This window comes from Eutrigla gurnardus, assembly GCF_963514095.1.
Source record: "Eutrigla gurnardus genome assembly, chromosome: 21".
Taxonomy (NCBI): Eukaryota; Metazoa; Chordata; class Actinopteri; order Perciformes; family Triglidae; genus Eutrigla; species Eutrigla gurnardus.
Genome location: NC_139932.1, coordinates 9,249,523 through 9,265,730, shown reverse-complemented (window position 1 = coordinate 9,265,730; position 16,208 = coordinate 9,249,523). Strand labels below are relative to the sequence as shown.

The 16,208-nt window shown below is 43.9% G+C and overlaps 1 protein-coding gene across 5 annotated transcripts in view; it reads right to left on the bottom strand.

Annotated features, from left to right (window-relative positions):
• Positions 1–16,208, bottom strand: part of anks1b (ankyrin repeat and sterile alpha motif domain containing 1B) — a 163,511-nt gene that overhangs the window by 103,860 nt on the left and 43,443 nt on the right. For all 5 annotated transcript variants that reach the window (XM_084038697.1, XM_084038695.1, XM_084038693.1 and 2 more), the window contains exons 3-5: positions 14,863–15,019; positions 4,912–5,064; positions 2,602–2,745 (exon numbers count right to left, since the gene is read on the bottom strand). In XM_084038697.1, the coding sequence (XP_083894823.1) occupies positions 2,602–2,745; positions 4,912–5,064; positions 14,863–15,019 (454 nt within the window). The remainder of the gene's footprint in view (positions 1–2,601; positions 2,746–4,911; positions 5,065–14,862; positions 15,020–16,208) is intronic.

Genomic DNA, 16,208 nt, shown 5'->3' with positions numbered 1-16,208 from the left:
GTTTCTATCATCCTCACAATCATCCAATCAGAACAGCTCATCACTAAGGAAAACATGTGACTAAAAAGTTCTTACTAATATGATTTCAGGGAAATCATTGAACCATGTAGCTCATAGTAATGAAGCTGAACAATAACTGTTCATAAAGATTTGAGTTTGTATATAATGGAGCCTCCAACCAGGATCTGGGTCCATCTAGGTTTCAGAAACCAGGATTTGATGCATACAATGTGTACATGCAACACATATTAGGGATACTCCAAAACCTCCATCATAACTCACTCAAACTGACCAACGAGTTCTTTAAAAACGTTATGTTCATGTTATGTGCTTCAGGCCGAACTGTGTCCGTTTTAAAGAGGTTTCTTCACATTGTTTTCAAAGAGAAGAAGTAGGAGAAGAGATGTTGGTAAATGGCAGAAGAAGATTTGAATCAAAGGCTCATCATTGCTCGAGACAGAAGGAGGAAGAAGGGGAGAGAGATTTGCAGCAGTGGGTACGGAGGAGAGGATGAGGCGAATCAAAGGCATGTAGTGTTCATCTTCACTAGACACATGGAGCCTGAGGCCAAATCCCTGCAGAGCAACACAGCCCTGCTCTTCAGATGATACACACACACACACACACACACACACACACACACACACACACACACACACACACACACACACACACACACACACACACACACACACACACACACACACACACACACACACACACACACACACACACACACACACACACACACAGACCCTGCAACGAGGACAGAAGGCAGAGAAGATGGGCGCAATGCCGCTGAGTCATGCATCGCCTCGCTGCGAGGGCCCCAGAATGACTCCCATACACACCAGGTCAAGTTGTTCCCGTCCATCCGCAGATAAAAAAACACATAAACAAACACGCTCTTATTCTGAAAGGGAAGGGGTGCACTGTGACAAAGCATTTCCTCAACAGATTTGTTTTCTTGCAGTCACAGATACTCCTCAGATTCACTCGACATGTAGTCACATGGCTAGTAGAAGGAGGAACACAGCATCTGCTGTGCCATATGTCTTTGTAGCAAATGAACATCGAGTCGGATCAGATCCTGACAAGCAGGACTACAGTAACATCTAATGTAGTTAAACGGGTTTGGTAGGATGGTTTACTTCCATATGAGGTGAGAAAACTCCTCGTTCCTGAGGCTTTGAGTCCGACGGAGCCCCGAAACCCTTGAGGTGGGTTTTCCTTCTTGATCACCTCACACAGCTGACTGGAGCTGATAATCTCGCCATAAAGACACATAGAACTACAGACGTAGTGAGGTTTGTGTTGATTATGATTATGACTTTTCAAACGTAGCCAAAAACAAAATGCATCCGCAGGTGGAGCACCTCAGGGATGAGAGTAGAAGAAAATAAATGTCTCGTAATGTGAGTAATCAGAAGGGACTCAATTTAAATAGTCCTAAGAGACTGATATACACAGCGAAGGGCTGTTTTTCTACACTTAGCATCCAAGACAAGTGAGCAAAGTCAAATAGTTTCGTTTGTCAGGAGGAGATCGTCTCGAGAGAGAGAGAAAACGGCGTTGAAGAAGGCAGCAAAGCGTGGCCGTCTCTTGACAAGGCCTGACAAAAACAAATGGCCCAGAAAGTGTCGGGACAAAGCTGCGTTTGAATCGTCCAGAGAACTCAGAATAAGACAAACTATACATGGACGGGGGGGGGGGAGGAAGAGCAGTCCAAGCTGCGTGACACAGCGTGTGCAGCAATGGAGCAGCACCGTGGTTTTTTTCTCCAGTTAAGATGGAGTGTGTGTAGAGAGGGACTCTCAGGATCACCCTGTCCTCTTCCTCCTCCTCCTCCTCCTCCTCCTCCTCCTCCTTCACTCTCAATGTATTCTCCCAATCAATTATTCATCCCTCTCCACCACCACACCATGGGAGGCATGCACCGCATACACATGCTCTCTGAGACACACACATGCACACACACACACACACTGTATCTGCTAAGCATCTATGCCTGTGGTGGAATATATACACACAAAAACAAAGCCGTACTCTCTTTCATTACGAACACGAGACGGCAGCTTCTGAAATATTCACACGCAGCAGCGATGGGAGGAGGTTCAGAGTTTTTTTAAAGATTTACTCGGGCGTGTGACTCCGTTGAACCTAACAACAAAAAATGATTTGACCCGTTCTGTGCAGTCCATGTGTTCATGTTATAATATATCCAAAATTGTATATCTACACCTCACAAGCAAAGGGTCTTAAAATGACAATGATGGTCCAAAAGTCGAAATGTGCTTCAGACACCTTCCAGCAGTCCCAACTTAAAAGGAAGGAACCAATAACAGGCTCTGTGGATTAGCTTAAGTAACCATGCCATTCCGGTTGTAAACAGATATTACTGAGAGGTTTTCAAATCCAATTTCGTCAACAGGAACATGGTTCGCCCCCGAGCCAGAAACAGTAAATGAAAAAGCATTATTCTTGTTATTTTGGCGATCATCTTTGTCCGGAAGGCGACTGTAATCTGTGCCAGAGATCTGTTAAATCCTTGGATGCTGATGTAGGACACTGAGAGCTAGAAGCGCTTTATCTCCTCCTTACCACACAGTTGACGTCCATGCCGGCCTCGAGCAGCGTCTGGACGGTGCTGTGGTGTCCGTTGCGTGCGGCCAGGTGCAGCGGAGTGTGTCGGCGAGCGTTGCTGCCCATCAGGTTGGGGTGAGCGCTCACCAACATGCGCACCACCTGTGCACCAAGGAAGAGCCACATGTCAGGGACAAAACGGCAACGTTGGAAGAGCCAAAATAAAAAGCACAGCAACAAAAAGTCAAACAGTAAATGTTTAATCAATCACAGAGAAATTAATGAACGCAGACGCAGAAAAACTGCACCAGTGTCACTGTGACAGAAGCCTCACCAGTCAGTCGTGTATTTAAATTTCCTCTCCGCACGCTGAATAATAAATGGAAGACAGACGCTCAGGTGAGATGGATTTAGGAAGACATATTGATGTTCCTTGATTAGGCTTTCACTATGCAACTCTGTCTGGCATCTCCAGGAAAACGGAGGCTCGATCGCTATCAGCTATCACCGGTCACAGCAGTATGAGTGTAACTGGAAAAGAAACTGCAGTGTGTCCTGTGTTGTTGAGTTGCTAGGCTAGGTTGTATCACACCTTGTTTACATGGTACTGTACTCCATCAAGAGGTTTCAAACAGGTAGAAAATTGCCATTCAGTGTTTTTTTTCTCCACCAACCGTGAATGTAAATACATGGTCGGTCTGATTATCCTTTGTTCTGTAGTGCGAGTCCTTGAACTGATCATGGAGCTGTCAGCATGCGGTTCTCTCAAACGCGTCCTCCTCTTAATGCCAGCATGTATGTGTGTGTGTGTGTGTGTGTGTGTGTGTGTGTGTGTGTACTGTACGAGTGTATACATTAAACTTTTGCCCCGTGTTAGTTACACCTCCGTGCAGCAGCAGCTTTCACCACAGGGATTTCCCTTCATTGTGATGCAGAGAGGGAGAGCGAGAGAGAGGAACGCTGCTGCCGCTATAAATTATTCATTCACACTCAGACAAACCTGCATGGCTTGACTACGATTACTCGCCACCTTAGCAGAGAGGATGTGTGAGGGCATTTGAACATCAGCAGGCACTTGTGGCACACGCCTCTTACTGTGAAAGTGCATGTGTGTGTGTGTGTGTGTGTGTGTGTGTGTGTGTGTGTGTGTACGTTTTGTCACATTTTTTGACAGAGAATCAAGTGGCAGAACTAAAAATGTCTTTTTCTTTATCTAACATCTGCCATATTTATGAATCACCAACAAGATTGCAAGTTGAGAACAGCAACGATCCCACCCTCTCATCCAGTACAAGTAGCTGTTGCAACAACAACTACATGATCCCTCACCAGCTTCCCACCACGTCAACACTGCCAGTTTGTTTTGATGGAGCCATGAGTATGTTTGCTTCACTCAAATATAATGGGAGTGTATGGCATTAGTACATTTGAAAAATGAGCCATGTCTCTTTCCAGAAATCTTGATCCAGTTACCACAGAGTGAACCATCTAGTGAAAATAGGATTTTGGGGTGAACTGTTCCTTTACAGTTACAGTAAAAAAAACATATATTGCAAATTAAATGTTATCAGGGCGACCTTAGCGACCGGTGGCAGACGGTTGTATGACAGTCTCATTAATTTTAAAGGCGTGAATCATTCTGGAGAATCCTCTCCATCTATATGGAGATCTGAGCTCCTCCCCTCTGGACAGAAACCAAAAGGTCAAGTCTAACAGGGTGAGAAATTACTTTCTCTTGCTATAAAACTAAAAGTAAAAGTCCCAGTGAAACCGCATGTTTAGCTTCTGTCCTGTGAGCATTCCCCAGGGAAACTGAATATTTGAGCGGTATACGAGAATTGATAATTAGATGGTGATGTCTGCCATTTATGTACGTTGTATTTGATGTTCTTGTTGGTTTGAGTTTTATCCTAGATAATTTATCATGTTTAATGTATCATAAGTTCAAATCTTAATGTTACTTGTTTCCCCAGACTGTAAAATAAATTAAAGTAAAGGTCAAATTTTAACAGACAAACAATACTTTTTACCCTTTCTCACCTTTGGCATCGGATCACCGAGATATGAGTGAATATGAACATTAATCAGCCGCCTACACACCTAATATATGCTGAATAAATGCGTCTCTGCCTGAAATCAGGTCGATTAGAGACACATGTAAATCTGCTCTCATGAGAGTTACTGCAGACTAAGTCCTTCATATTTGTGCTGTTAACACTAATAAATGAAATAGAAGAACATTTTAAAAGCTGAGACGTTGTAAATCAAAACAGCATTTGGCTAATGATTTTTCCCCCCATAAAACAAATGTGCGTCATTCTCACTGACCTGCAGTCGTCCGTACAGTGCTGCCAGGTCCAGAGGGGTTTCCTGTTGGCTGTTTCTCATGGCGGGGTCGGTCAGCTCCTGAAGCAGCACCGACACCACCTCAGAGTGTCCGTACTGGGCTGCACAGTGAAGCGCCGTTTCCCTCTCGTGGTTCTGTGGAAGGATGAATGATTGACAGGGAGGAGGGGGGGAGGTAGGAATTGATGAAGAAAGGGCGGAGAGTACGAGAGGGGAGACATGTTGGAAGAAGGATGGAGGGAAGGTCAGATGGAAAAAAGAATGGTAGGTGAGAATAGAGGGGGGGGATGATGGAAGAGAGGTGTTTATTATAGGATGGGAAATAAGAGAGTTAGAAGGCCAGATGTGGGTGAGAGGTGGGAGATGGAAGGGAAGAGAAGAAGGAAGAAAAATCAGTTTGTTATATTCATCAGAACAGAATATTCTGCAGGTAGGAATTCCAAAAGGTTTGCGAACGCCGCCAGAGGCGATCCATAGCATCCTGTCCGTGAAACACAGAGTCGGCCGAAAGTGTTCTGCTTTTCTGTGCACTTCCTGATTTAGTCCGTCAGCTTCCTTTCAACTGGCCGATCGACGTATTCACAAGAAAACTGGACACTGTAAGCCTTTTTTAATTGGTTTCTTTAAATTCATTTACTCGACTGCTGATTAACTTGTTTACATATGTGCCATATATGCAGATACAGGCACATTTTAAGTGTTTAATGTACAGCATTTGTCAGTCCTTACACCTTCATTTTATATTGTTATACTTGTGTTTCACTCTCTTTTACTACATATACTACATTTTTTTTAACCAAAGTTGTTACAGATGTTGACAAATACATAAATAACACTAAACTTGCAACTATATTTTTATCAAATCTTTATGTAGTGCTTATAAGTGCCAAATACGGGGATTTAAACTAAACCAACTTCTCTGACGATATAAAATGTGGACAAAATCTTTGGTCCAAAATCTCTCCAAGGCCATTTTCTCTAATGTTTAGAGAAACTATGGGCATTTTCTGGTTCTCCAGGGGCCCTTGGCAGGACAAGCACATTGTTGGTGGTCCCTGGGGTCCCACAGCTCCGGCTGAAAACAGCCCAGGAATGACTGGATAACTGGGCAGAGGGACACCGTGAAGGAGAGAGGGACATGATGGACAGCCACACCAGGGTGGAAGAAAGGGAAGGGGATCGAGGGAGCACGAGTGGGGGATTAAATCCGAGTATGTTCCTACTTGAAGATAGAGAACCGGGCACCCGTGTATTGTAGACACACACAGACTGGATGCATTTAGGCTTCTTAGGATTTTATCCAAAGGGAGAAAGGAAAGTTACAAAAAGGGGCGTGCATGTGTAGCCGTGTTGTTGCTGGTGGTTGTCCAAGAGCTAAACCTACATTTTGAGCAAGTAGCTGAAATTCAACACGCGGTGATGTAACTTTTAGAGGGGAAACGGAGGGAGAGGACCAACAAAAGCAAGGCGAGCGGAGGTGGGGAAGGAGTCGAGGAACTAAAGGAGTTATTTGGAAAGAGAGGCGGCAGGAATCTGTCTCAAGATATTACATCAACATGTCAGAAGACAATAATCTTTCCTAGTTTTACTTGTTATTTAAGGAGTAAATAATACAGTATGTCGGTAGCTTTATTCCACTATCAACAGATTCTGGTCCCAGTCGAAAGGCTTTGTTGCAATATGACCAACGCCCACTTATAAAATCATAGAAAAATAGAAATCAACTCTTGGCAGGAAAGTTTTAAGTGATTAGTTATTTTATACCTTGATTGCTAAAAAATAAAAACATTAAGGAATTAAAGGTGGATTTTTCCTTGATGCATTGCAGACCATCAACCTTATACATTGACGGAGATTCAGAGGTTTGATAGAGTGAAGCAACTGGTCAATTCAGGTCGTAACCTCCGCTTGTAAAACCGTTGCAATTCGCTACTAAGCTGGCTTACTCTTTTTAGTCGAGATGTGTCACTACTGCACGAAATAAAACCGCTCGCAACAAGAAATCCCTTCAAATGGACACAATGTCAGGCTGAATGAAAATATTCCATTTCATGCTTCATCATACAGACTTGCTTGTTGATTGACACATTTGTTAAAAACCCTCCCGCTCCTTCCCTCCTTTATCAACATTCCCACACGCTTCCTGCCTCTCAAACTACCACACCTCCAAACGTGACCACACTCAGATCTCATCTCGTGCCTTCCATTACTCTCCTGCCGCTCAGACCCCCCCCTCACTTTCATGTCCCCCTCTGAGCGGTGAGGAGAGATGAAGAGATACTGCATGAAAAAAGCCCCTATATGAAGACACTCGTACAGCAGAAACATGCATCAAAATGTGTTCAGGGGCTTTCCCTCCTCAGCCAATCAGATTCCCCCCTCTAGATCTCACACCCCTCCATTGATGGAAGCTTCCAGAGCCGTCCTGATTGCAGCTCCGCTCTACCCGTGCACACCGCAATTCACATTCATCACAGTTTACTGGTGTAATCGCTGGTTGCATTGTTTTCAATAAACTCCATTTACACATATATACTGTATATATGATTCTACTGTATTATTCTTCTCCACTGGAGTGACTCATCTTCACAGAGGGATCGTTTCATCTGCAAGAACAGTATTTCCTGCGGATAGCGAGTTCTCAGCCAAAGCTCAATATAATTAGACTTTGAAACCAAATACGCTGACCTCTGCAACGCTTAATATGGGTTTCTGGCCCAGACGGCAGACGGCAGTTATGACGGTGCAGTTTTACTCCAAAGAATGGAGGGAAACGCTTATTTTTGGGCAACTCTACTCTGAGATCTGTCCCAAACAGGTTGGGAACTAATATATTAAATATAAATATATAAATATTGTCCTTTGCACCCTTCAAATGACATTTATACTTTGTCAGTCCCATCCTCTGTGCCCCCAGAACTCAGCCTTCGATAGGGAAAACCCAGTTCCCAGACAGGAAGCCGAGTGACAAAGAGACGACCGGAGACGGCGAGCGACAGAACGAGGGAGAAAATCCCTCCGTGTTCCCGGAGCGAGCCATGTATTTCCATTACGCTCGCTCTGACAGCTTTCCGATATCATCTCGCAGCTGGTGTATTGGCGCTGATTGGGCCCTGAGCAATAGCTATCTGCTGATGACACATCAACAGGCATGGCAGCACATTATTGACATGCCCATACAAATGGACGTCAGTGCTTTTAGTCGCATGTGAAACGTACGGCGCCGATGCACGGTCAATGGTCGTAAATACAAAAAGTGTGCATGAAATGAAAGGATCTGCTTGTGCTTTTTTTTTACCAAGATAGCTGAATGGTTTTAATAAATGTTGAAGGATGAATTTGCATATTTTAACTGCATATGCAACTTTACTATCCATGCATCCCCAGCACACAAAATCTACTTGCACACTCTTACATATCTCACACACACACACACACACACACACACACACGCACACACACGAGGCTTATCAGACAGGCGCCGACGCACTTGTTTGAACGTATGCCGCCTTAATGCTGATGGACTGATATGCGGCGTTACATTACAGCGTCTCAGAAGCGTCAGGAGACAGCGGGGGGAATAAATAGAGTGAAAAACATGAGACAAGGTGACACCGTTTTCATCCTTCTCACTCTCTTCTCTTATTAACGTGGATCCATCTATTTCCACTCATATATTTAAATATGCCACTTGTTCCTGCCTTTATTCCACTGTTCTGTTGAACTGAAACTGAATTAATTTGTGATAAGAAGTCTGTTCACGATTCTTTCTTGTGTCCTTATTTGGTCTAAATTGTATTAAATTGAATACATAAATTGAAGGTGCATTTACTTTTTACAGTGACGGCCCGTCATGGTCACTCCACATGGAAATCAAAGCTCATGTCAATCCATTTGACTAATGCATACTAATTATAGTATTTAATTCCTTTTTTATTTGAGATGCACTATTAAAATACAGCCTTAAAAAGGAGGAGAAAACTAGATTTGTCAAACGAATGAATCAATAAAATCTTTCAGCACATCATACATGAATAAAGCGTCCTGCTTCCCTTACTTCTCTTATTAGCCGTAAGCCAACGTGGAGGAGATGGAGGAGAGAGAGGGAAAGTAAAAGAGCAGTTATTAAGAGAGTGAGCTTAGAAAGTGAATGAAGAACCCGGGGCCAATGTAAGAGAGAGCTGAGAAGATAAGAAGAGGAAGATGAGAGAGCGGGAAGGAAATATACTGAGGAAGAAGAAAGCAGCTATCCACATTAACACCCGATTGATCCATCGCTCACATCAGAAGAGGTGAAGTCCAGAAAGAAAAGCACACACTGGCTGTTTTTCAGGACAGCAGAATAAAATGATCACATTCTCTATCAAATACTTTTTTGTGAATATAATTCATTTAATAATAATAATTATGTTAAGATGACAGCCAATATGCTGTGTGTGTGATTTTGTATGATGATGCCAAGTGTCTCATATATTTAATATTTATAACTTGCACGTTCAAAGGAGTCACTGTTATGTAGGGCTTGAGCTACCAATTATTTTCATTGATTAAACGATTAATGGTTTTACCGACAAAATGTCAGAAAATAGTGAAAGATGCCCATCATGTGTTTCAAAGGTTGTGTTTTGTTCGCAAAACATCCAACAACAAACAAAAATATTCTATTTAATCAGTTTGATTAAAGACTTATTACTTATTACTTACTACTGTGAACATGAAAACTGCTGATAGTTCTATTTATTCATATTTTAGAAGATTTTACTGGTTACATTTTAAAATAAAATGATAACCTTTAGTCATAGTAACAATAAACTATTACTGGATCTGTGTTTGAGTGTTTCACTGATCAAAGTTAATTCCAAGCATAAAGCATTCTTTTCAAGTCTTGGACTTACTCACTACATCGCAAATTATTTGTTCTTTATTCGTCATATTTAACTGACATCATTAAAAACAAATGTGAAGACAAACTCATAAAATATGAATATGTGAAATCTATGAACAAAAAAGGCTCAAAGAATTCCATAAAATGTTGAAAAAAGGAAAAGAAATAAGCCTTTTATCAAATTTGATGCCGTGTTGAAAGGTTCGGCCGGATGGTTAAAGGATGTTGCTGCAGTGCTCTTGAGCAAGTCTTCGGGGTTGTTGCTCTGTAGTTAGAACTCTGATCTCTCTGTAGGGTTAACAACTTAAAGAGGAAGCAGATTTCCATTTTTCTGTTAACAAAGAGGAAATGTTTTTTTCCCCCCACGTCTTCATGTAACGTGATTAACACACAATCTGCTCTGAGCTCGCAAGAATCACTCAGGGCCGTAGTTTGTTTTGATTCATGGCGAGATGAATCAGTTTCTTTTGCTGAACTTTAATTAGGAAGCCCACGGCCTCCGGAGCGCCAGGCTGGGAGAAAACATATGACATAACGCTTTTTTATAAACACATTACTCATAAGAAAACATCCTATGGCCTAGCGTGACTGTGTGTGTGTGTGTTTTGGCAGCGGCGGGCACGGCCCTCGGCGATGTCGGAATGAGGACTTTCCCGGCGCGGTTTCTCCTCGCGGCGTGTGTTCACACCATCGGGGGAACACATGGTTTCAGTTTCACGTGCGGTAGCAACATGTGGTGCATCATAGGGCGACGAGTCACCGCGACACAGTCACGGGAACACACAGCAGGCGAGCGACCTCGCGACCTTTTACCTTTGTCTTAGTTCACACAGCCGCTAAGCTCCCAGAAGGCCTTGCTGCACCTGGAGAAAAGCCTGCAGGAAGCATTTCACGCATGCATGCGCTCCACACATGCACACGCCACATTTGTCGCACAGATGGCGCAACGTGTAATATCCTTCTAATCTCTCTCATTATGTCCCATGATTCGCTGCTGCAGAGCCCCTTTCGCCTCCGCTGGGAGAACAAAGGTTGGGAAACAGAGGAGGAGAGGGGAGAGAAAGCAATAGTCCTTCTGTTTATGGAAACCAAAACATTCTTGGGGTCTATCTGCAACGCAGGGGGACATACTTGACCTCGTCAGTCACCCACATACAGGGAATAACCCTTAAAACCACTAGTCAAGAGGCCCCATGCAGAGGAAGTCCAGAGGCTGCTCTGCTGGTTCCCACGAAAGAAAGAAAGAAAGACAGACAGACAGACAGACAGACAGACAGACAGACAGACAGACAGACAGACAGACAGACAGACAGACAGACAGACAGACAGACAGACAGACACACACACACACAGACACACACACACACAGACACACACAGACACACAGACACACAGACACACACACACACAGACACACACACACACACACACACACACACACACACACACACACACACACACACACACACACACACACACACACACACACACACACACACACACACACACACACACACACACACACACACACACACACACACACACACACACACACACACACACACACACACACACACGCAAAATAATCTTTATAATCCAGTTTTGCTTTAAGCAAGTGGCTTGGGGGTGAAATCTGTCATTATTAGTCCGTCAACATTCTCTGCCTCGGTGCGTTTTATTGTAAGTGCTGCTGGTTCAAATCCCGGGGCCAGAGGAGCCCGGCCTGTTTCAGACCTCACAGTATATGACACAGCTGGTTGCGTCTTGCACTGGAATCCAATTAACACTTGCTTGAGGTGGATAATCCACCACTTCAAACATGCTGTCTCCTTTATTCGGTCGTAGCGTTGAGTGTCACGCAGCTGCAGAAATCTGGGACGTGAGGGCGTTCAACAGCATTCAGCCGGCAAACAGGAGACACCCACATTCACAGTATTCCTTTCATGGCGTTTACAGTGCCTGTGCTTATTTGAATGCTTTTCAGCGGCCATGGCTCAAATGTTGGAGCAGCCTTGAATGTGCCGTGTAAACAGGCCTGGAGGTGTTTGAAGGACATATTTGTCAGATGACAGAGGTGGAAGTGTCGACCACCATCGGTTGCTGTGCAACTCGGTGACTTCATATTTTTTTTAAATAATAATGTGGTCCCATGAAGGCCAAATAAATAATTATGAAATCTAATTGTACAAAAATGATTGCATTAGTCTCTTTAGTACGCATCTCTTTCCTTACTAATACTGGCGTTTAACAAGGTTAGGCCCGTCCAGACGGACTCTCCGTTTACCGTGTTAGTGAGTGATGAGGCTGCAACACTCCCGTCTCTCTCATCGGTTTCAGTTCAATACAGGAAATAGATGCTGCAGGACTCTAAAGAATGTGGTGATCTATGACCAGCTGTCTACAAAAACAGGTCAAGGGGGTCAGCCGTTTCCTCTTCATTTAAGAGTGGAATCCAGCTCTACCTGCTCCCCTGCAAACAGGACATTCTTCGCATATTATGGTCAAGGCTATCAAGAACTTTAAAATTAATTTCACAGTTTTAAGAACAAAAGAAACCCCCAACAACTAATGTTTAGTGTTATCTTCAGGGAGACACCTAAAGAGATGCCTCCGTCCCCAAAACCTGAGAGCAGAGAGCAAGCATTAAGTAAACAAGCAATCTTTAACCATCTATCAATGTTTCACCCATAAACATGTACACACAATCATCCTCTCCAGTCAGACACACACACACACACACAAACAGCTGTGAATGGGAACTACTGGGACCAATTAGGCAGTAAACCGTGGGCTGGAACTGGTTTACCGCCAACTAATAACATCCACTAACCTCCATTAATCCTCTATTGGCTGCAGCGTAGAACTGGCCCACCTACACACTTCCCCTTCCTCTCTTTCCATCAATTTCTCCCGTCTTTTTTTCCCTTTTGTACTCTCAAGACCTTTCGGACTCATTACAGCTCCCTCCCGCGTCCTGTTCCACAGTCTCGTGTCGCTATTTGTCACCTGGCGGACAAAGGTGAGCACAAATATAGCTTTGTCTCTTCCTCGTGTGAGAAAAGAGCCGGCATTAAGACACATTGTGTCCCTCTGGAGTGCCCGATAAAGCCCAGCTGCACACGGATGCACATACACTCAACCTCTGACACGAGCAGCAGCAGCAGCAGCAGCAGCAGCAGCAGCAGCGTGCGTGGGCGGAGGGATATCGTCATGTGCAGCCAGTGGCTCGCTGCTGTAAGTCTCAATGGTGGCTGTGAACATGTGTGGGACTCACTATATCACCCTAATGTATGCAGGGGCCTGCTGCCTGCAGCAGACGCGACGGAGAGTGGGAAAATATGTCGCTTAGGCATCGTAAACACACCGACGTGCCACAAATCTCACATTCAGATTCATGCAGGGAAGCTGCGAACTGTACACTGACGGCACGACGACTGTCTTCATGAAACACGCAGGTCATTTCAAAATGGTGCCAAACTGGTGTTTTGGCAGAAGTCGGTGCTTATAAGGCACAGATAAACACTGCACCCTTAAGAATGTGAGAGTGCGGTCAGGCTGGAGTCTTGGTGTGTTGATGTGTCTGCGTGTGAAAGCATGTGATCTCTGCTGTTTCCACTGGTGTTTATTATACAGAAGGAGAGAAACTGACGGGAAAGATAAAACCAGTCATTTCATGCTTGTTGATAAACAAGTCAGATGTATGACACAAAGATACAAAAGCTGATCAGTGTAGATGATTTAAAGAGTGATTTAATAATAAAGACTCTCTAAAGTCTCTCTCCAAAGCCTCTGGATCAGGGTTTGCAAAAAATATGGTAGAAAAGTACTAAAAAGCTAACAAAAACACTAAAAGGTCGACACTTAATTACCAAAATTACAAAAAAATTTACATTTATATGCTCCATAAACAGCACACACACATTAACAAATGTGCAGTGAAGTCAGCAGCTTGTATCTTCTCAATCAGCAGCTCGCTCAGCTCTACAAATCATTGAAGGGGTTAAAAAAAAGAAGAAATGACCCGTGTTCTCTCGCTGACAAACCGCTTCATTTCAGGGGCAAGGGACGTCATTCATCACCGCAAACAATTAGGCTCCAACAACTCTCAGAGGGAAACGATTTGGCTAATGGTGACAGAGGAAAATGTGCTTATTACGCAGAGTAAATAAGGCTGCAATAACCTGCAGGGGTGTGTGCGTCTATTACTAGATCGTCATCAGCAGCAGGAATATTTTAAAAGACATCTAAGCCAATCAAGATTTGCAGTCAGCGCTTCCTGCGGGCCTCATGAGCCTCGTGCATCAGCAAGCCGTGACATCATCAACACGCTGCAAGCGGAGATGGACGGGGAAAAAAGGGTGAGAGAGGAGGAGAAGGTCATTTTTGCTGATGAGGAATGACAGCAGTGGCAGGCCGAATGCTCCCAGAGCTGAAATGTTCACCCGGCTGTCAGAGAGAGATCACGGGGAACGGCTCGGCTCTGTTGGACAAGAGCCATAACGAGACGACCCGTGGCAGCGCTGGTTGAAACGCCCCGAGAAATACAAGAGAACACAACTCTGATTTAGCTGATAGGATCTTTCCTGGAGCAGTTACAGCACACGGGGAAAGGGTTCTTTGGGCCACAATCGACCGTTTAACATGTACGTGGGGGCTATAACATGAACACTATTAGATTTGTGGATGGTCTGTTTTTCTAGAAGGTAGCACAGCTAATAACAGCTTCTCTGAGCTACAGTGAATTCTCGTGCCTCTCTCTCGATGTCAGAGGTCAGGGCCAGAGGCATTCAGAGCCGATACAGAACAGGGATGACCTGAACAGACCATCATAAAAGGGATAAGACCAACCCAGGCAGCAGCATGGTGCACTATCTATAAAGAAGCAGCTGCAATAAAAATGAGCAGCAATATATCTTCTATGAACAAATACATCCAGATACAAATCTGCTTTTTAAGAGTTTATCAGAAATAACTATGAAATCATGTATTATAAATAACGGCGTTTACGATGAAGGTTTTTGGGAGGAGGATGGGATCGCGGCGTTTACCTGCTGGTTGACCCGGCAGTGCGAGCGTCCGTTGTGGATGAGGATGCGGACGATGTCCACGTCTCCCCGCCAGGCGGCCAGGTGCAGCGGGAAGCAACCCTTGCTGTCAGACACGTTTGTGGACGCCTCGAACTGGAGCAGCTTCAGCACCACTTCCCTGAGAGAGATGGAGAAATACACACGGGTCGACATATGGACAGAGCTGGGCGTTAAAACAGCAAATGAATAATCAGGGAATAGTCTCACTTCAGAACACCAAATCAAACATACTTTAACTCATAGCACAAATAATTGGCATTTCACTTTGGAACACACAATACAACCATTCAATATAGCATTATTTTACATTAAAGGACAAAAATCTGATTTAATAAGGTATAATATGCAACAATATCCTAAAAACGATGTGTAGCCTGATAAATAATCTCCCTCAATCACATATGACCCACTATGATGTGTGTGTGATGGTGTATCTGCAGAGGCCCGGCCCTCTGTCTGCATTTTTCCTTTTCTTCCACTTTTCCATTGCTGCAGGCATCACAGTGATCCTGAGCGCGGACTGTAACAATCAAATATTAATACCTGTATTTCTATAGCGTATGACACTTCCCAGCTTCATCTGTGATCATCACTTTCTGTTATTAAGCATCACATTTGCTAGAGACAAAACAAGCTCTGTGTTATTTAATTATAAAAATAATAATAATGATTCAGTCATAGGCTCTGGTGATGAAGTTTTGCAACATTTATCACCAACACCATCTTTACTTCACTTACTTCGACTCAAAGATTTATTTTAACATGACCACAGAATAAACTACACCACATGGAAGTCTTGCACATCACTGCATGCACAACATTGCAAAAGATAACATCAAGCTCTGCACTTAATATTACATAATCTACTTCTGTGTGTCCTCCTTCCTTCATAAGAGCATGCAGCCACGTGATTAGCAACATATTAGCACCTGGTCTAGACCAGGAGTCGGCCATAGAGGGATTTAAAGTGTTATGAGTCAATGTTGAGTTTACCACCCGGTACAGGAGGCAAAGTCCCCCCTAATAAACTAGGCTAACCCCTATTACACAGAGCAACAAATCACAGCGCCCGCCTTTGTCCATTCAGGTGCTGCTCAGGTTACGTCAGCGACACCGTTTTATATTAGTCTCCAGCTGAAGTTGTCACCTCTCTGTGAAGAGGAAAGGTGAAGGGCTTCATTTGCATTAAATGTCAAGGGGAGAAACAGAGGAGGGAGAAGGGCAAAACCTCTCCGAGAAGCAGAGGAGAGGGGGTGTAGTCCCAAGATGCTTAATTAACTGCTTTGTTAATTCATAATTTATTATAT